The sequence below is a fragment of the Podarcis filfolensis genome (genome assembly GCF_964270895.1).
Source record: "Podarcis filfolensis genome assembly, chromosome: 16".
Taxonomy (NCBI): Eukaryota; Metazoa; Chordata; class Lepidosauria; order Squamata; family Lacertidae; genus Podarcis; species Podarcis filfolensis.
Genome location: NC_139620.1, coordinates 37,351,588 through 37,373,841, shown reverse-complemented (window position 1 = coordinate 37,373,841; position 22,254 = coordinate 37,351,588). Strand labels below are relative to the sequence as shown.

At 45.4% G+C, this 22,254-nt stretch overlaps 2 protein-coding genes across 7 annotated transcripts in view; one reads left to right on the top strand and one right to left on the bottom strand.

The window, feature by feature from the left end:
- KDM2B (lysine demethylase 2B) overlaps positions 1–22,254 on the bottom strand; it is an 83,829-nt gene that overhangs the window by 34,414 nt on the left and 27,161 nt on the right. For 5 of the 6 annotated variants that reach the window (XM_083589759.1, XM_083589755.1, XM_083589756.1 and 2 more), the window contains 3 exons: positions 15,445–15,538; positions 13,262–13,415; positions 12,111–12,226 (listed from right to left, as the gene is read on the bottom strand). In XM_083589759.1, the coding sequence (XP_083445885.1) occupies positions 12,111–12,226; positions 13,262–13,415; positions 15,445–15,538 (364 nt within the window). Of the gene's footprint in view, positions 1–12,110; positions 12,227–13,261; positions 13,416–15,444; positions 15,539–16,326; positions 16,442–22,254 lie in introns of those variants that run through there. The other variant, XM_083589760.1, reaches the window with a different exon arrangement.
- LOC310751270 (vomeronasal type-2 receptor 26-like) overlaps positions 1–22,254 on the top strand; it is a 249,162-nt gene that overhangs the window by 208,088 nt on the left and 18,820 nt on the right. The window lies entirely within an intron of this gene.

The following is a 22,254-nucleotide window of genomic DNA, read 5'->3' as shown; positions in this document are numbered from 1 at the left end:
TGGGAAAGATGGAGGGCACAAGGAGAAGGGCACAACAGAGGACAAGATGGTTGGACAGTGTTCTCAAAGCTACAAACATGAGCCTGACCAAACTGCGGTAGGCGGTGGAAGACAGGAGTGCCAGGCGTGCTCTGGTCCATGGGGTCACAAAGAGTTGGACATGACTAAACGACTAAACAACAACAATTTGTAAATATATATGCATAAATTGCCAGTTTGCTTTATTCACTCTTGGTTGCTGGTGTAGTGCACCTTCCTCTCCTGTAGGAGGCACACTTCACAGGAAGTCAGGGGCGGCTAGGCTGCAACTGCTTTCAACTTTCTTCCATAGAATTAAATGGACATCACAGCCCATTCCAGTGGTAGACAATAAATTCCAGTAATTGTGATTGCCACTTTGCTAGTCATAGCGAGCCACTTTGTGGTTGCTGTTTTTGCACAGACACAGTAATGACCACACTTCCCAATACAGCAATTCTGCCTTTCATGAAAGGCAAGATGGGAACACAATACATACCACCACCTTGATTTCCACAAAGAGAAAAAGGGTGTAGTATACATAAAACAGTCTGCAAATTTTCCCTCACAGTACCTTTTCTTCTCTTCCTAGAGACACCTTGGCCCATCACCTATGGCCAGATGCAAAATGTTGGCTTAGAATTATAGAATCCTAGAATTGGAAGAGACCCCAAGGTCACCTGGTCCAACCCCCTGAAATTGAAGGAATCTCAGCTAAAGCATCCATGACAGATAACCACCCAACCTCTGCTTAAAAACCTCCAAGGAAGGAGAGCCCACAACCTCCCAAAGGAGACGGTTCCACTCTCTAACACCTCTTACTGTCAGAAAGTTTTTCCTGATGTTTAGCCAGAATCTCCTTTCTTATATCTTGAAGCCATTTGTTCAAGTCCTACCCTCCAGAGCAGGATCAAACCTTAGGGAAGATTATTCATTTATGGGGTCTACAATGAGTAAAGGTTAGTTGAAAAGAACCCGATGTGGATAGTTTTCCCAGTGCTGCCCTGTAAGAATATTACTGGACTCACTACTCTTTCTGCATCACTTATTTCTAACTGCTCTTACTCCTTTTTTCACCTCCCCCCCCTGTTCATCGGTGACTTTTCTAAAGGTGGCAGGTGAAGACTTAGCCAGAATATCCTAGAGATATATGCACAGTGCATTGGGCTCATTTATTTATAATGTGTTTTATCCCAACCTTTAGCAAAACAAAAAACAAAAAACACTTCCAGAGCAGTGTTACAGATCAATGAAAAACCACCTACAATAGATGACATAAAAGGAAAAGGGATGGAGGAGGAAAGGAACAAGCTCCGGCACTACTGTAATTTTTAAACTTATAATAACCAGTTGGAATGGAAACAGTGCAGGGAGCTTGGTGGAACTGCTGCTGCTAGGTGACAGTTGCAGAAGAGCCAAAGGCAGCTATGAGCAGCAGGGATGGAATAACCATGCTTCCCCTCTCTCTCTTTCTGCTCTGGAATATTCATGCTGGAATATTGGTATCCATTCAGTACCACTGATGTCTGTTTCCAGCCCGGCCTGCTTTTAAAATGTTTCCATCTAAGCCCTGGTGTTTCATCCATAGTTCCATTTAAAGTCACACCTGCAATCAGCATTCCAGAATGTGGCAGCCAGACTGGTGACTGGGAGTGGCCGTCGGATCCTAAAGGATCTACGCTGGCTCCCAGTACGTTTCCGAACAAGTTCAAAGTGTTGGTGCTGACCTTTAAAGCCCTAAACGGCCTCGGCCCTATATACCTGAAGCAGCGTCTCCACCTCCATCCTTCAGCCCGGAAACTGAGGTCCAGCTCCGAGGGCCTTCTGGCGGTTCCCTCACTGTGAGAAGTGAAGTTGCAGGGAACCAGGCAGAGGGCCTTCTGGGCAGTGACGCCTGCCCTGTGGAACACCCTCCCATCTGATGCCAAGGAGATAAGTAACTATACAACTTTTAGAAGATGTCTGAAGGCAGCCCTGTATAGGAAAGTATTTAATGTTTGATTTTTTTTTTAAATGTGTTGGAAGCTGCCCACAGTGGCTGGGCCAACCTAGCCAGATGGGTGGGGTATAATAATAATAATAATAATAATAATAATAATAATAATAATAATGCATATTTCTCTCATTGCTTTTCTGCATTCTGACTCTGAATGCAGGAGAAATGTATTAGGAACACAGCCAACAGCATTTGGGTTCTATGTATATTCTAAGCAAAATGGCCACTCAGGACAGCTTATACCTGTGTTTCCCAATGTGGTACCATGGCAACCTCATGCAGCTCCTTGGTGCATGCCCAGGCTCTTTGCCCCTCCCATTTTTAATGATTTTTTTTAAAGGGTTGCTTTTTTAACCAGTCACTGGAAAGTGGCATACAGGCATCTAGTGACACCTTGACCTGTGCCCAGAATGTCTTTGGACCCCACATGGGGCCTATGAGGAAGAAAGAGGAGACAGACAAGCTAGAGGCATACGGTGCAAAGGATCGGGGCAGGGCTTACCTGGGTCCCCCCAATATTTTATTCAATTTGGCACCCCTGGCTACCAAGCTACACCTTGAGGAGACTGTGCAGGGAGCACATCCATTCCCTAGAAGACCCTCCCATGATCTCATACCACTTGAGTACCACAATGGGAAACTTACTTTTATCCAGCTGGTACTATTTATAGGTTTGGGCTATTGGAAGTTGCCTTACATCAGATCAGACTATTTGTCCATAGGTGGTGCTTGCTCCAAGGGCACAGTCCTATCAGTGCTTCCTCCTCACCCAGAGAGACAGGACATGCAAACTGAGAATTTGCACAGGCCGCACCTGGTCTTCTTAGTGGAAATGGTAGCGCTGTGATGGCAGTGAGCCCACTGGCGGTTTTGGGACCCAGGCAAATGCCTAACTGTCCCAGTGCCTGGGGGCAGCCTGACACCTAGCCAGTATTGTCCACCTATGCTGACTGGCAGTGGCTCTTGGGTTTCTCAGGCTTCCCCATCACTTGGTATCTGAGACTTTTAACTGGAGATACCACAAACAGCACCTCTGCACATGCTCCACCACTGAACAAGTTCTGCCCCACTAATAGTGATGTTCCCAGAATACAGGCCAACCATCCCAGCAATATCTGCAACTTTCATCAGCCTTCAAGCCTGGGGTTTCAGCTTTCTATGGCAGAAGTAGCCAACAGGGTGCCCTCAATATGCTGTGGGATTACAACTCCCACCTGTCCCAACCAGCGCAGGTGTTGTGCTCCAACCATATCTCAAGGGCACCACCTTGGCTACTGCCGCCTTGCCTAGGATTTCAGTTACATACCAGATTTCTCACTGAAATAGTCAAACACAAGGGAAACCAGCCATGTTAAAAGAGGGATGTTCATAAGAGGAACTCAAATTATTAATGTTTATTTCTTTTCTTTTTCTTTAGAGAGCACTGCAGGAAACAAAATTGGCAAAGAATTTGACTTACAAACAGGAAGCCGCCCGTTCCACCCCTCGGCCTTCCAAAGGTTTTCAGCCAGATGCCTGGGGAATATTAAAGACATCATTTGCTCAACATTTTCGCTGACAGGTTTCTGAGCGTCACCAAATTCAGCCGTTTTACCAGTGTAAAAAATAAAATGAAACAAAATTCAAATGCGTAAGACAAGGCAGTCACAAGGCATGCAGTGCTCCCGTGCCATGGACGATCAATTCCGAATCGTCAATTTGAGTTCCTAATGGCCTCGCGATCCAGGCTCCGTCCCACAGCCAATTCCCTCGATGTCTCTAATTTGATATCTCATTGAAATGTGCCCTGTGCTCTGCAAAACCATCAAAAGCGAGAGACGGCCGGTGCATGTGCTGTGAATAGAAGACAACGCGCCCTGCCAGACAGGAACCATAACAGTGGAGGGGAGCAGCTGCCTTCGTGCCTTGATGGAAGCTTCCTCTAGTTGGCCACTGCTAGGATCAGAATCCTGGACTCAATGAGCTCTCAGCTCTCGTCCAGTAAATCAAGTTGTATTTCTATAAAGCAGCCTTCCCTAACTGGGTGCTCGGGATCACAAATACCATCCTCCCAAGCCACTGGCCACACTGGGCTGACAAGAGGTGTCTGCCTCTGAGGAAGGTTGCTACAAAGCAGAGAGCTCTATCAGCAGCAATTAACCATGATGGCAAATTGGAAGCTCCAGTACATCACTGATTAGTTGCTGAGAGCGAAGCAATGGAGGAGGGATGTTGCCATCATGCCCTGGATGAATCAGCATCTTGCAGGCTGATGTGGGAAGAAGCATCCTGGAACAGAAGGCACTTGGGCCTAAGGCAGAAAGGCTCTTCTTAAGAACTCCCCAGAAACATCTGTGTGACACCAACCTGGCTGGCTTTTGGTGGGCAGTTAGTTAAAACTGTTTTATTTCTCCGATCATTTGATGGAATGATACAGGCGTTTGAGGTTTGGCAGGGAGGGAGGTGAGCTGCTGTTTCTTACACTTGCAATTCTGGAATTTTTTTTAGCAGTGCTTTTGAGTTTTATTGCATTTTAGGGCCTGCTGGTCCCAGGATATGATCGGAAGGAAGATGATACAGCGACCTTGCTGAACCTGAGTATGTAAAAGCCCTCTTCTCAGGGATGGTACTTTTAAGTTTCAAAATGACAGAAAGGCGGGATTATAAATATAAATAAATATAATAAGCCCACAACTTGCACACATGTAACTTGTGTGCCTTCAGCTTCGCACACTTGGCAAAACATATTTAACAAATTAAAAAGAGGGAAGTCAAAAAGTAGGTGGGCGTCTGGAAAAACACTTTGGCAACCCCACCCGCCATTGCACCCAATGCGTTTTTGACTCTATGCAGTTTCAGCTTTAGGCAATATCCCGGAGCGTAACCCCCACGTAAATTGCAGGTTTACTGCACTGCAATTGCTTTTCAATACTGTGAGCCGCCTTGCAAGCTCTAGAGCACAAAGACAGGCCATTAATTAGGAAATGCAGTAAACTGCAGAACCAAAGCGGTATCATTAAATATTCCAATATATCATCTACCGAAGGAAAAAAGCCTATCCTAGAAGGCGCTTGGAGGCAATGATTTAATTGATTCTTTCCAGTGGTAAGTTCTGTGATCAATAATTTACAACCCGCCAAAGGTTTTTTCAAATTATTTCTGAACATTATGGGAGGAAATGTATCTACACTGGGGAAGGATAGCTTCCAGAGTTCAAAGTGAAATGTTAAAAGATATTTCAGGGGTTTTTACAAAAAAAAATCTATTTACATCCACACCCACACACCACAAGTGTTGCATTTTTTAGCCGACACCTCTGGCTACTGCTTGATACAGATCAGTTCTCATAGCATTGCCTCCTTCACCCTTTAAAAAAAACCAGCCACTCACTCAATTGTCAGCTGAGAGTAAGACTCATAAACGTCACAACAATTTCTCTCTCTTTTTTTTTAGGCCAGACTGACATAATTATGTGGTTAAGTGAGACCAGCAGGATCTGGGCTCTGTCACACATGCTTTGGTCAAATCCAGATTAAATTACTGCAACATCCCCTGAATAGCTTTTGGAAGTGTCTGCTGCTGCAAAATGGCCCCTATCGTTACCGTGCTGAGCACAATGTCACTAGAGGCCTGCTTTCTGGAGCACACGATGCCAGCCTTGTTTGAGCTGCACCCGAGACCCATTTGTTACTGAACAGAATTTGAAGGGCTGACAATCACTTCAAAATGTGCTGCGTCAGTGGTGAGCAGCCTGCAGCCCTTGGTCTTATTTCAAAAGCCCAACAGAAGGATCAGTTCAGACCTCTAGTGAATAATAATAATAATAATAATAATAATAATAATAACTTTTCATACTTATGAAGCACTTCAAATTGTTTTATTCCTGTTGTAACCCACCCTGAAAATGAAAATATAATAAATAACTAGCCCTGTATGAAGGGACGCGGGTGGCGCTGTGGGTTAAACCACTGAGCCTAGAGCTTGCCGATTGGAAGGTTGGCCGATCGAATCCCCACAACGAGGTGAGCTCCTGTTGCTCGGTCCCAGCTCCTGCCAACCTAGCAGTTCGAAAGCACACCCAAAAGTGCAAGTAGATAAATAGGTACCGCTCCGGTGGGAAGGTAAACGGCGTTTTCGTGCACTGTTCTGGTTCGCCAGAAGCGGCTTAGTCATACTGGCCACATGACCCGAAAAAACTGTCTGTGGACAAACGTTGGCTCCCTCGGCCAATAAAACGAGATGAGCACCGCAACCCCAGAGTTGTTTGTGACTGGACTTAACTGTCAGGGGTCCTTTAACTTTATCCCTGTATGAGCCCCATATTTTCCACGTGGGAAGGGCAAGGCCAAGAGACAGGGGGAAGCCTAAGGCAAGGAGCAAGCTCATGGCACGGGACTCATGCTCTTAACCATTACGCTCTGCCCACCCCAGCTCTTAGTCTATCTCTTCCAAACTCTTCCCAACCCTCAAGATGTGAGAAATTAATCTAGATTCTAGGTCCTAGACGAACATCATCACGTATGTTCAGGCTATAAATCAGCATTACAGTCTCAGCGATGTGCTGAGACAATACCAGTCTCCTCCCTCCATTAAAAGAAAGAGAAAATTGGGGCGGGGGCTCTGAACACCAACAATCAAAGTACAGCATGGGCTCAAGCACATCTTTGCCATTTAAAAAGAAGGTGGAGCAACGCCACACTTGCATGACACTCTCTCTTTGTGCTGGCAAGAATTGCTTTGTGAATAGCACCAGGAAATCTCCTTCCGCTGCTGGATGGGGACACACACACACACACACACACACACACACACACACACTCTTAAGTACTTGAAAGAAAGCCATGTGCCTAAATGGAGTCCATCAAGGAAGTTCAGCTGAAAAGCCAGAGACTCTGTTGCAATATTCTGAACGCAGAAAACGTTACAGGATATGATCTGCACAGGAAGAACCAAGAGGGCTAATCACAACTGCTGGCCCCAAACAATCTGAGTAGGGCTTCCTTTCCAAGTAGATAAGCTACTTGGTACTCTGTGCTAAAATGTTGTTGTTTTTAATTCGGCACTATCTGTACTGCTGAAGCCATTTTTATTATTCTGTAACTAGATATTATTCTTGTAAAAAAATAAAAACATACCCCCCAAAATCGGCACAATCCAAATTCTGCACGGCATTTGCAAGCAAGCAAAACTGAGTATATTGGTGTGATTTCTCTTATCAGTATAATTTATTCTAGTTTTACCCGTCACCAATGGAGGAAAGAGCTACCGTTAACTAAAACCCTGAGGCCCCTCAGCCACTAGAGATCTGATCCAGTCACCTGCCTGGTTTCTGAGATCTCAGCAGGCATTGCCCATACATTGCTAAGCATATAGTCTCATCTTGTACAGTGGTACCTCGGGTTAAGAACTTAATTTGTTCCGGAGGTCCGTTCTTAACCTGAAACTGTTCTTAACCTGAAGCACCACTTTAGCTAATGGGGCCTCCTGCTGCCGCTGAGCATGATTTCTGTTCTCATCCTGAGGCAAAGTTCTTAACCTGAGGTAATACTTCTGGGTTAGCGGAGTCTGTAACCTGAAGCGTATGTAACCCGAGGTACCACTGTATTGTTATGCTGCGATCTTCGAGCGAAGGAGGGAGGAAAGCGGGGTTGCTTTTTAAAATATTTTGTATATTAAAAATGACAGCCAAGACTCCCAGGAAGCTGATACCACATTTTTGCTGCTGTACTTCCTCACAAACAGGACAGCTTATCTGTAGCTTAATCTGCTTTAACACCCAGAAACTTTCCCTCTCCATAAAAGATTTTCACTTGCTGCCACCATTTTATTCTATTTTTGTCTTTATTCTATTTTTTGTCTTTCAGACAAAAAAAAGGTAAGAAGCATTTCCTTGCCTTTTCCGTTTTTAACACCCACATCTCACCACGGCAAATACAATACTGATCAATCCTTAGAACTGAAAGTTTACAGGCAAGCGAACCAACGAGTCAGCTTACAGGGTTTTTACTACTATAATATGTCAAGAAAATTTGTCAACTCCATGCTAACTAGTAGTCAACTTGCTATGCAGAGGCATTTTGGGGCTCCTGCAAGTGAGACCAGGGGTCTTCAGCTTGGGGTGGGGGGCAGACTGTGAAAAACACAGCCACGACTGGCCTTCAGCTACAGCCTAGAGACAGGACTTGGTGGCAGGAGTGGGCAATATAATGATATTTTTTTCTCTTATCGGTATGAACTCCAGACCATAATAAAGGTTTCATATTTTTTCACCCTGTAATATATAGAGAATGCACTGCCCAGTTGGTCTTGCAGACCCAGCAGACAGGAAGCAGCACTTTACTGCAAAGTAAAGCCTTTTCTGCAAAGTAAATGGTCATTTCCTGCCTGAAAGGCCTAAGACCCTGCTGCCTCTCAGCTGGTGTTGCAGAGTAAAGAGCTTTACTTTGCAGTAAAGTGCTGCTTCCTGTCTGCTGGGTCTGCAAGGCCTTGGCTTTGCTCCTGCTTTTGTTATGCAGGTTTAAGGCACACACTTAAAAGAGTAGACCCAGCACATATCAAAAGATCTCTGGCTGTAGCTGAAGGCCAGTTGGAGAGCCAAGTGAACTAGGTCACCATGGTGCTCTTGTGGCTGCGCTTTTCACAATCTGCCCCCACCCCACCCCATACCGAAGACCCTGTAGCAGGAAACCCCCCCCCCCAATCATTCAGTTTGTACAAACTTCACACACACTCACACTCACACACTACATACGCTACGCTTCTGTTATAAATTCATAGAAAATCAACCATACATCGGATTTGCACTGTTCCATTTTTATTTTACTCCATGAAGGAAGGACTACAAAATGGGGAAGGTTTGATACAGGCCAGCCATAATCCCTTCACCATCCCAGCACATCCACAGGAGCCCTGCCCAGTTGCTATGCCAACCCTGATGGTCCTAGACAGAAGACAATCAAGATCACAAAGAACTTGCATATGGGAGTGGATTCAGCATGGACTGAAACAAAGGACAATGATCAGATCTTCCCTCTGGGGGCAGGAAACTGCCAACTCCCCTTTGTCTCCTGGAAGTGACTCGTGGGGAGGGGGAGAGAAGGGAATCAGCCAGGTGACAGGACACTCAGGTTACCACCACAACTCCTCCCTCAACCCCTCCTTTCTGTAATGTATGTATGATGTTTCTGGGGGTGGGCTTGACCTACAGGGTGGGAATTTCAAAAGTTTTTATAACGTCTTGCACACCATCTTTCTGGGTCTTTCCTCTCACCTGCAAGTGAGGGGAGCACCCTGTCGCGACAGTCTTTCTTCAATAAAGACCAAGCCTACAGGCTGCTGATTTGCTTCAATTTACTCTGGTTGGTGTCTTTACTTTTTGTCCAAGGGAGCCCTCGGATTTTTCCGGTAACAACCCCTGATCTCACTTGCAGGAGGCCCAAAATGCAAAACAGAAATTCAGTGGCTCAGTGAGAAGTCCCCAGCATCTACACACAGTGACTGTGGCTCCATTTGAGAAAACACTGCCTAGGCCAGGGGTGGGCAGAAGCTAGACTGCAGCCCCCCAAAGTGGACCATCAGATGCCTGCTGGTTGTTGGGGATACTGGATAGAGTAAAGTATTTAAGGGCGCTTCCAGGTTGTCAGTGTTTTGCAGGAGATATTCAACTGAAGACCAGAACTTTGGGTCTGCACATTTCAAGGGGACTAAAGTGCTCTATTGCCCTAGCATAGCAGATCAACTATAAAAAACTAGGACATTTTGCTCTGTGGAAAGTGACAGGGAGATGCATTGAAAAGTGTGGGATGAACAAATGATGAACAGGAATATATGTTAACGGCCTGCAAACAAGTAAGATGAATGTTAAATAAAGACAGAGAAGTCTAACCACCACATAAGCTTTGTGCAAGGAAACCGGAATGAATGCTGAAAAACAGGATGCCTGGAGGAGCCTGTAGTCTGATTCAGCACGGCGCTGGTCACTTTCTTAAGCAACAGTGCATAATTAGGATCATTTGTGCAGATTAGCAGTGCCATTAATATCAGGAGAGCCTAAGGATGCACTCTTGCTTTATAAATTTAAATACACATCAAGAGACAATAAGAATTGTAGTTTAACAAAATGAAAAGGTAGACTGAGCAGAACTAGGCTGCCCGTCACAGTCTAGGCTGCAGCCCCAGGACACCCTTACATCACGCAATGGAGACCTTCAACCTGGTTGGGCAGGGTACATCAGTAAGCATGGCCCCATTCATTCTGTGTTCACCCTCATAACACCCTTCTCATGTTACATAGGTCTCTATTGTTCCAAGTTGTACATACTGGAAACTGAGGCAGAGAGAGAGAGAGAGAGAGAGAGAGAGAGAGAGAGAGAGAGAGAGAGAGAGGCTTGACCAAGGCCATGCAATGAATCCATGGCAGAGAGGAGACTTGGGGCTTTTCAGATTCAGATTAGATTAATTTATCTTTTGAAAAAACACTAGTTACCCTCCTTTCATGTTTCAAGATTCTCAGGACAAATCTGAACGAAATAAACATACTTTTTAAAAAAAGGAACAACCAAAACAATGGAATACGGGGTTTTATGGGTTCTCCCAGCAGTCTGTGTGCCATACAAGTAAATTTGGGAGAGATGCAATGTGCCCTACACATCTGTCTACTACCTGCATGTGATGCATACACTTCAACAGCCCCAAGCACTTGCCCCACCTGTCCTCTGAAGCACAGCAAACTTCTCTGAATTGTGTTGTGTAGAAATTAGCAGCAAAGTCCTATCAATTTAACATGGCACCTCTGGAAACTGAGGCAGAAGGGTCACCTCCTGTGTTCCAGTGGGTAGATCCTTCTCTCAAACACCTCCTAAAAAGGTGAAGGACAGTGTCACCTTCTATGTTTCAACTGGCATGAAAGGCCCACTAGATGACGCAGCTGGGGAAAGCAGAGGGCACCACACACACTCAGTGGAGAGGAACCCCTTTTGGGACACTTGGAGGGGGTGGGATTTCCAGAACTACTACGGAGGACCCAGTTGGCTAACAACTGACAGGGCAACGTAACTGGCCAATGTTCACAAAATGTTCACAATGTTCACAAAAGTGCCAGGGAGCCAATCAGGAACAATTGACAGAATTCCATGACAGACTAGAATTCCATAAAGCCAAGTGTTGAGGAACCATCAAAACCAAGGGGTGGAGTGTGGCCCTGTGCCAGCTGGCAGGCAGAATTTACAACATCAACCCCCTCCCCAGTCAAACAAAATTTTGCAAAAATGATGTCCTGGGGCAACAGACCTGCAAAGAAGGCCTGGTGGGGATATGACATAAATGACAGGGATAAGCTATGAGGATGCACCATGGGAAATGAGGACTCCAAGCCAGAACGAGAAGTAATAGGACTAGGCTAGGTAGAGTGCATTGCAGGGAAAGGAGTGATGGGCTTCTGTTCTGGGTAGCACAGGTCCAAGAGGAGCTGAAGGTAGACTGGTGTCGTCTGGTGGGGCTTATGGGTCCACTTGGAGGAAGAAGGGCAGCCACTGGTCCTCAAACCTGCAGGGCCTGTGGAGAGTGGAGGCACTCCTGCCAAAGAACCACCCTTATTCAGTTGAGCAAGGGAAGGAACCAAAAACAGCATCTCATTTCTGCAGCTGCTGGGGTGCTACTGAAAGCTCACCTCACTAACTCACACAAAGTCTCTCCTTAGCTCCCCAGAAGGTTGCCACCAACATGTCATGTCAATGAAGGTTCAAAAGTGCTCATCAAGCTGCCCATGGCCTGCAACTCCTGGAGTTTGGCCAGAATCCCTCCTCTGCCTGAGGATGGCAAAAACCAGGGCTCAAAAGATGGTATTTAACATCAGCTGGGAAGCACCAGGTGGACCCAAGTCTGCTCCTGGTCTCCAGCCTGATCCAATGCAGCCTGCTGCTCTGTCCTAGACCTCAACTGTGCTTCTTCTCTACTCTGCCCCAAAGATTTGGGAGTTGTTTCTCCATCCAAGAGACCACAGACCAACAGGCTATGTTACCTGTCTTTTCCCAGGCATCTTGGTACCTTCTGTGTCTTGCCTTTCAAAAAGAACTGTTATTGCATGAGTGAACAGTCAGATATATTTGAGCATCCTTACCCTCGTTCTATCCTCGATCTCATAGATGTGAAGCTGCATGGGAACGTTAAAACTATGCAGGATGTTTCCACCAAACACCAAGGAATCTACTGGAGTATAGACAGCATGAATCCACCCTAGAAAGGTGGGGAGAAAATGAAAGACATTGGGAAAAGAACACACCCCCTGGGAAAAACCATCTGAGAGTGGCGAAGTAAAAAACACTGAAAGGTGAATGGGGCGAAGGATTTAAGGGGAGAGAACAAAATGGGGGGTTTGCGTGATAAACATGTCAGCATGCAGGTTCTTTCCTAAAGCTGCATACAACACACAAGAGCACACTAGGATCTTCATGTGCTCAGTCAGAGACTAGGCAGCTGTTGCGTGGTAAGCCCTCCACCCCCCAGGTAAGTATAATAAATGCTGTCTTAAGTAGTGTGTAGTTTCAGTGTGCTAAAATTCCCCCAGTCATGGTGTTTTCACTATAAAAACTGAAGGGCCTGTAATATTGGTGTCCATATCCCCAAGGCTTGAACAAAGAAGCTCAAAGCTGGAAGCTGTGGCTTTGCCTAGTAGGCTACCTAGGAACAGGTGTGTACAGGACCCAGGACCCCCAGACTTCAAGCACAGGACAGAGGAGGAGTGTGCAACATCATTGCCTCCGTGTAGCAGGCAGCATGAAGCCTTGGGGTTAGCCAGAGCTGGGATGCCTATCGGAAGTTTGGCCCTCTGGCCTTACTATGTGAACAGAGCACTACTACCTGCCGGCTTTAGCTCAGAGGCCAGCTCAACACCTTCCCTCCCCAAACTGAGCAGCCAGAGGCCTCAGGAACACTGGATTAGAGGCTCACAGGTCTGGAGGATGCATGTAGCACAATCGGGAGGCTGAAACAAACCACACTATTTCAGACCGCAAGGAAGGCACACATTGCTTTTCAATACTTTGCTGCTTCTAAGAACTCCCTGGAAACAGAAAAAACAGTCCTGCATGCAAGGGGCCAGGCAAGCAGCTTTCTCCCAGGCTTGCTATTTTTCTGCTTGCAGGAAGCAACAACCTGCTGTAGATCCAGCAACGGTTCAGGTCTGGATCAAGTGATGGCCTTCCATGAATATGTTCTAGTCCCAAAAACATGCAAGGAGAAGGACATGGCTTTGAAAAACAGTTGCATTACCTGAAGGAATGAAGAAGGTGTGCCCTTGTTTCAGTTCAATTCTTTGGCATAGCTCCACCCTGTCCCCCAGAAAGATATCACTTTGCTTCCCTGAGAGAACCCATTCCTCATAGAGTTCTAGGTTCTGCAAAGTTGGAGGGATCAGCCAGAAGATCTAGAAATAAAAATGAAAAACTAGAAGCAGGGGAATCTCTTCTCATACCCCAATAAACATTTCCTCAAGGTTTCTCATCATTATCCAAGGAGGTGCAGAATAAACGTTTTTCACACCTGAATGTTTCCTGCTTAAAGGTTTCCCCCAAAAAGACCCTTGCAAAAGGGCTGTGCCTTGATCAGAAGGACTTCCAGAAATCTCTCTTGGAAATTCTTTTCGGCTTTCCCTTATGGTAATTCTTGGCTAGCTGTATCATGATTCCAGAGTCCTGCCATGACCAGTCAGTGTGCCTACGTCTTGCTGTTGTTGAATGCAATACAACTTTTAGTTTCACTGCTGTATCACTGATATTTTCCCCAATGTATTTTACTGATTGTAAACCACTTTGTGAGATAAGCAACTGGAAAAGCAGTACAGAAATCTTTTAAATAATAATAATAATAAACCAATTGGTCTCATGCCAATATTTAGCCCTAGATGGAGTTTACCATCTGATTTGGGCGGCATTTTGTATTGGCATGCCAGTGGCTCTACCAGCTTCACAATATTCACACCTTTCATGCCTGCTCTAGCCAACAGGTATGTCTGTTTCATGCTGCATACTTGAACCTTTCCCCACACTGTTCTATTGTGTAGCTAGGTACTTTCTTCACCACTTTTTGTGGGCCTTTTTATTTTATTGGCATCCGTCTGTCTCAAGAGACAGGGGGGAAACTGAGGTTTAAGATCACCCAGTGTGTTCCAGATCTACTAGGGGCTTGTGTTGTCCAGTTAATGGTGGAACACAAAAAAATACTGTATGTTCAAAGGAGCCTAATATGGCTAAATACGTCTAAACCAGCCTTGCAGAGTTCCTGATGCCAAATCTGCACCCAAGTAATGTACGAGTTTTAGGCAAGCAATTCCCAAGAATTGAAATCAAGTTGAGCGCAACAAGCCAACCGCACTTCTGCTCTGCAGAAGAGATGCTCAACTTCTTCAGTTTTTGACTGAGCGGGATGGAAGGCCAGAGCACACTTGAACTGCAGCCCATAAGTCATTACAACCCCAACAGTGGTAAGAGATGGGGCAGAAAAATTGAGTGGCACTTGGCTTCTGAGACCTTATGATTTGATCTCAAGAAAGGAACCTGCGAATCTAGTTGCAGAACAACCAGCATATATAAACATTTAGTTGAATCCTAATAACGGTAAAGGGACCCCTGACCATTAGGTCCAGTCGTGACCGACTCTGGGGTTGCGGTGCTCATCTTGCTTTATTGGCTGAGAGAGCCGGTGTACAGCTTCCGGGTTATGTGGCCAGCATGACTAAGCCGCTTCTGGCGAACCAGAGCAGCGCACGGAAACGCCGTTTACCTTCCCGCCGGAGTGGCACCTATTTATCTACTTGCACTTTGATGTGCTTTCGAACTGCTAGGTTGGCAGGAGCAGGGACCGAGCAACGGGAGCTCACCCCGTTGCGGGGATTCGAACCGCCGACCTTCTGATCGGCAAGTCCTAGGCTCTGTGGTTTAACCCACAGCGCCACCCGCGTCCGTGTGTGTGAAAATAAATCACCTGTCCTGAGAGTTGAGAACAGAGAGCGATCCTATTGGAACTAGGTTAACAGAACATATATTTCTCAGTTTCTGAAGCCAAGCACATTCTCTTTCACCAGATATTTGAGAAATGGTGATAGTTGGTTATTATTTGTTGGTATTTTGCTTTAATAATGAGTTGTTGGTGTAAAATTATTTATTTTAATGTCATAAGCTGTTTTTTTATAGGTCCCCACAGCCACCCAGGAGAAATTAAGAAGCTGGGAACAAGTGTAATAAATAAACAAATAAGCACATTACAATGCTCCATTTTTGTTTCACAAACCACAGCAAGATGTTCTTCCTATCTTAGCATTTTCTACTGACCAAAATCTGAGCATAAGCAATTACAAGGATCTGATAAAGAGCATAAAATCAGAGGCTACTGGGCTGCAAATAAGGGCTCTTCCCCCCTTCCCCTTCCCCTCCTCCAAAGGTGTCACATCCACTTACCTTCCCTCCACGGAAGACATGATACCAAACTGAAGTGCCCCCAAAATCAATGTGAAAATCTGTGAAGCATCCTTTCACACTCATCAGACAGTACCTGCAAAGCACATAAACATTTAAAAAAATCCAACCAACCATAGGAAACAAAAGCAATTTCCCACAAATTAATGTTTAGTAGTAACTGCATAAACGTTAAGGGTCTCGCAAGAATACATTCCATTAATCCTCTGAATGGGTTTTAAAACAACTGGATTCTGGAAGAAAAACCCGTCTAGGCAGTTCTGGGTTTCTTAGTGGAATATCTGTTGGGGGGGGACACAGCCCTCCCCCCAAAGCGGAGAAATGAAACTGGCTATCTACGTGCACAGCCCTTGGCTCTGTGTTCCAATGTGATTCTTAGCTCCGGGTGGGCAGGAAGAGCTTCTCTTCCAGCTCTTTTAAAATGCGGTTCAATAACAAAGTTTGAAACAGTTCTGCTCAAACCTAAACCAAGGTGGATGCTTACTCACAACCAGTGTTGCTTTCGCAGGGGATGGCAAAGACAAGAGTGTCCCTAGAAAAATGAGCTGTGCTCAGCTGCTCCTGTTTTTTATCATCTTCTAAGATTCTGGTCATGAGAGAACGTGAGAAAGGATCCACAGATGGAATTTGCAAAGTACTAAATCCATTCGTTCCCCAAGTCACCTTTGTGAGAGTTTGGGAGCAGTTTTACAGCAGGGCGGCTGCAGAGGCACAGAGTGTCAGCCACCTCCCCCCCCTCCCAACGGCTCCACTTGATTCTCCAGCCTCCATCCATATCTAATGGCTGAATTACTGCCTCCATTCTTAGGTTTACAGGAGGCACCATCGCAAAGGCAGGAAATGCACGCCACTTAACCCACTAACCTCTTTTCCTTGTTCCGGTTGCTGGTTCAGGGTTTGTATCCCAGCCTCGTCCTTTTTACATACAGTTATTTCCCCAACCTTCTGCACCAGACTGAGGATGCAGAGCCAAAAAGCGAATCCCCTCTCCAGTCCCCCCCATTCCCCCTCCCCAAGCCTCCAACAAGCCGTGCTTTCCTCCCCCTTTCATCACATTTCAGGTGCAAGATCTCGACAGTATGCAAGCAGCATGCAAAAGTCCCTCTAGACGGTAGGCTAGAAAGAGGCTTAACCAGGAAGGCTGGCAAATCAGAAAGTCTTGGGATATAGAAGAACCTGCTGCCTAGCAACCCCATCCAGTGCCGGGAGTTGACACGCAATGCTGTCATGAAGACAGTAAATTTGCAGAATTCGGGAAAAGGGAGGGGGAAACACACCAACCCTCCTTGCACCCCTGCCTTGCAATTAAAATGCTTTCCTTGTACAATTACAAGCCTCATTTGTTTCCCCACTCCAGAATTTCAACTGCACTTTGAAGGCAAGACGGAGATTAATTTTCCTGCTTCATCCAGGGGATATTTTAGACACTTAAATCTTTCCTCCTTGGTGGGGGGAAAGAGGGGGAATAAATATTACAGAATCCCAAAGAAGCTGTTAAGACTCTCAGGCGACAATCCAACACAGAGCTGGACATGCCTAAATCGGCAGGCTGAAGCAGGCGTAACTAGGTTGGATTCTGACCTCCACATACCACTTTTCAAAATATGAGTCCTTTATTCCTCCACATTTTCTATATAAACTGTCCTTCTCTATCCCCACTTTATTATTTCACATGCCCAGCTGAAATGAAAACCATACTATTCTTTCTTTTGATGTCCATCTACAAGAAAAAGAATGTGTAAACTAACTTTTAGCAAAATAGATTTAAAAGTTACAAGCAAGCAACAACCCCAAATTCAAAGCTGTATTATTTTCAATCATCTTAAGGACAAAATTGAAAATGATAAATGAATAAGCAATCCGCATACAATTTGTTAACATAGCCTATAATTCTAACAGGCAAATCTTTTTTAGTGTTGTGGCCAGGTGTGTTCGCCAGAAAAGTCCTAGTTCAAATCTTCCATGAACCCTCCAGAGCTGCGATTCTGTATAAACCTATCAGGGAGTAAGTCCCCCTGAACGTGCTGCATGGAGCTTAATTCTGAATCAACACCAATAGGATTGCTCTAGAAATCCCATCCCCAAATGTGCTATGAGAGTATTAATCCAAGCCTACCTTACAAGGCTATTCTGAGGACTGAGAATGTGAAGCACTCAGAAACTTCTGCACTTCTCTAAACTCAGACAGGCAGAGAGATCTTTCAAAACCGCACTTGCCATTAGACAGCCTTTAACTTAAATGGCCATAAACTGAATCTGGGGTCTTCTATGTGAAAAGCATGTGCTATACCATTAATCCACAGACCTTTCGGTTTGTTAGCCTGTTTGTGTGGACTGCAACTCGACCATTTCAGTCTGAATGGAATCCCCACAACATTTGAAACTGAAGCAGCGCCAACGGAAGGAGATACCCAGATTTCCTTGTTCTGCAACAAGGGAATTTCTTGAGTGTTCCCCTAGCCTCATCTCAAAGTTGAACACCCAGTCTCAAGAATGGCAAATTTCCCCTCACACAGATGGATTAATAAAATAGATTTAAAGGGCCTTCAGAAGCCCTCCATTCTCCCTCAGCAACAGAGAGCAAATAAACTACTCTGTCCTGAAATTTCCATTATTAATCTGACGCTCCTCTGTTCGCTATCAGCGGCTGATGAAAGGGTTAGGGATCTGAAAAAGCTCTCATCCGCCATGCAGTCTCTGGCGAAATGCCTTTGCGTTGACCTCTACCGCTTCCTCCCAACATAACGCTGCAGTCACATGCTCCACTCACAGCAGCTTCTGCGGCGGAGGCTAATCTGACATCCCACTCCAGCCTTGGCAAGCAGGTTTCTCATCACAAAACGGACTTGCCTTTGCTCTGGGAGAAAGAGGCTCAACTTCGCAAAGGGGCTTTTCTCTGCCGCATGAAATTGCTTGAGAGTCCATTTTGGAAAAAAAGGAAACTTCCTCAGTTCAACCCACATCTAGGTGAAGCTCTCCCACTGCTTGCAATAGGCTGAGAGCAACGCGTTTAAAATAATGCAGAGTCCTAAGCACTTAAGAAGACATGGGGAGCTGGGGGGGGGGAGGATAGGCAGAATCATGGGGCTTCCAGCTCCTTGAACTGCAAACTCTTGCAAAAAAAAATAAAAATGCTGTTTTTTAAAAAACTTTTGCAGCCCCAGTAAAAATGCAAGATTTAAATTCCACTGCCCATCCTTTGATAATTTCATTAAATTTCAACAGCCATCTTGCATTTTCTGATGCCATGTATTTTCTGATGCCTCATTTTCTCCCTAGAAAGTTCAGTTTGTGACTTTGCCGTGGACTACAAAGACGCTCAGCCACTGAGCTGTTGCATTTTGTAATTTCTTTTTTGTTAGGTCAATAAAAATTTGGAAGGTGGTGAACAGTAAGATACAGGGTGGGGTGAGGGTGGGGTTCACTGGGGAATTTTCTGTGCTGCTGCTTAGCTGAGGCTGAACTGGAGAGGATTCAGGCAGCATTTGTGTCAACCGCTTTAATTGCACCCAAATTAGAAACAATTGCTGTGTCACTTTGCATACACTCCATTATAGCACCAAAAAGGCCATCTTTAAGCTTTGTGGGTGTTATTTTCTTCCTGTGTTGTCCCCATAAATGTGTGGGCAGAGATTTCCTTGTCTGATGCTCTTCTAAAGATTGCCTTTATACATTTTTTTTATAAAAAATCTCCGAGAGATGCTATGTACATTTCCTTCGACCATTCTGAAGTCTCACTGTGACATGATGAATGTATGCCACAGATTTGCATAACTGCATAAGAAACAGAAACGGAAACCCACAACGCTGTGGAAAATGGGGCACAGAATCGCCACAGGAAATGGATAGGGACAGCAGAAGAAAAGGCACAAACAACTGCCTTGGACCACACAAACTGGCAACATATGGGATAACAAGAAATTTCTGTTATACACCCAGCTATTGTATGTACAGTCATACCTCGGGTTGAAGTAGCTTCAGGTTGAGCGTTTTCGGGTTGCACTCCACGGCGACCCGGAAGTAATGGAGCACGTTACTTCCGGGTTTCGCCGCTCGCGTATGCACAGATGCTCAAAATGACGTCACGCGCATGCGCAGAAGTGGCGAATCACGTGCGCAGGTTGCGTTCACTTCAGGATGCGAAGGGGTTCCGGAATGGATCCCATTTGCATCCAGAGGTACCACTGTACAATGTTTTGAAACGGTGAAATGTGTCCTTCTGAATTGTGTAAGAACAGATTTCTGTGGTACCATCCCAATTCCCAGGTGTTTCCAGAAGAAATGTTCCTGGCCCACTGTGGCCAAAATCAACCTCATCAGCAAATAATTCCGGACAAGTTCCCAGAAATGCACCAATTCACAGGTAAAATGTAACAACATGTGCAGAAAAATAGGAAAGATAGTGGACACAGATGTGTAAGGGAGCAAAAAGGGAAAAGCAAGGGGGAAGACACAGAACCATCATGGGAAAACCAACACAGAGGGATGAATTGATCAACACCAACTGACAAAGAAAATTCCCCGGCAGGTACATGCAGCAGAAAGGAGTGTCTCACATGAGGGACAGAGAGATGCAGAAGGAAAACTGGGCCTGCTACGAGAGAAGTAAAAGCCACACATGTTCAGCCAAACTCCTAGAGAAAGCATGTGCACAAGCGAATAAGCCAATGGACAGACAAACACAATCATTACCCTCCGATCAGTTCCTCGCCTCCGGCTGGAGTTTCAGCCCAGCCTCTGGCCTCTGGCCTTACAAGGCCACCCCTACCTCTGAGATCAGACTATAAAACCACTCCCAATTCCTAGCAGATGGCTCCCTGGTCTCCGTGGGATTTCTTTTTTCCTTTTTTCTTTTGTTCAGGCCAATGAGGAAAGTGTAACTCCTTCCTTCCTTCTAAGAGAGCGCGTCAGGGGGGTTGGAAAAACACAAGTCTAAAATCCAGCATCATAAAACTATGGCAAAACTGCAGAGAGAGGATTTGAGGTTTTGGTTTCCCCCCATAATTAAACATACGTTTGTAGCTGCTCTCTTGGCACTAATATGAGGCATGGAGTATTTATGAGGCGAGAGACGTGATAGGTTCGTTTATTAATTGGTTGTGAGGGGCTCAGTTATGAGGGCCCTTACACACACAATGTTGTGCTTCAAGTCTGGGATTCTTCACATGGTTTCTCTGCGCTTATCCTCATGTTCACACGCATTTGAAATGCCAGGGGTCTCCCCTCCACGAGCATTTAAAAGACACAAATAATCCCACAGGACAGTTAAGAAATTTTGCAGAAGCACTGCCACTTACTATCAGTGCCATTTTTTAATCTTACAAACAAAAACTGGAGCAAATTATTACTTTCACTGACCCTGACAAACAGCACTGAAACACCAAATTGTTGTTAATCATTAACTACCCTTTAAATTGTAACTTTTCAAGCTAAACAATAACAATAAATTGGGAGGCGGAGAAATCACACCAGTACCACAAAATAGGTCTGCTGTTAAATAAAACGCGCCTTGTAACATAAAATATGTTAAACCCAATACATAACATCTGCCATAGCTAGTTCACCTACGCATATAAAGACAGTACAGTCATACCTCGGGTTACAGACGCTTCAGGTTGCGCATGTTTGGGTTGCGCACTGCGCCAAACCCGGAAGTACCGGAACAGGTTACTTCCGGGTTTCGGCGTTTTGCACATAAGTGCTGAGTCGTGACCCACACGTGCGCACACGTGGCACTGTGGGTTGCGAACGCTGCGGGTTGCGAACATGCCTCCCGCATGGATCACGTTCGCAACCCGAACGTCCACTGTATCAGATGGGCGCAACACTGTTATTCAAATAGGAGAATGCTCCAGAACAACATATTTTGAGCTGTAGCAGTAATTACCACTTGCAGAATTATGTCTCCAACAACAAAATATCTAGAGGAGGATATCATTAACCCCAGAGTGCCGTGTTGAGTTCAAATATACTGAGTTCAAATTCCTATTTTGCAGAGAAGTTAACTGTATTTTTTTTAGCACCTTGAAGATCTTGGAGGGCCACTTCACACATGACCTGACTGCTACAGGAAATTCCTTCTGATTTCTCACCCCTTCTTTTTGCTGCACCACGCCAGACAGGAACAGTAACACACAGCTTCTCGCTGTGCATGCATTCAGGCTTGCCCTGAATGATTATCTACGCAATAAGATTTGTGCTAATTCCTACATGGACATGGTTTTCATACAAGGACAGTAGACAGGGTCTTCGTCCAACCTACCTGGCATGGTAAGGGTAGAAAGAGGGGCATACTTATGTCACAACAGGTGCCAAGAGCAACATACGCTGATACTTCAGGGCAGGGCAAGAAAGCTGAACTGACACCACAGCACTGCACTGTCTCCAATCTCGAGGAGGGAAGGGTAACATTTCCAATACTAGGGTTCCATATTAGCCACTGGCAAGTTCTAGCCCATCATTCCAGGGGGAGCCCATTGCCATTATCTAAACTGCCAACCTAGTGTAGGGGCTGCAGTGATGAAATAGGATGTTGAGACTCGGGTTCAAAACCCCTTTCAGCTGTGGAAGTTCACTGGTTGGCCTCGGGCCATTCTGGGCTCTCACCCTAACCTACCTCACAAGGTTGTTGTGAAATTAAAAGCAGGGGTGAATCACCCTTAGCCTCTCTTCAAGGAAACAGTATGATAAAAAGACAATCAATCGAAAAAGCCAGGCGCACACACACACCCAGCTACTAGTCTGCAGTGAAGGGAAACAAAAAATTGTGATTTTGCCTTAACTGCCACAATG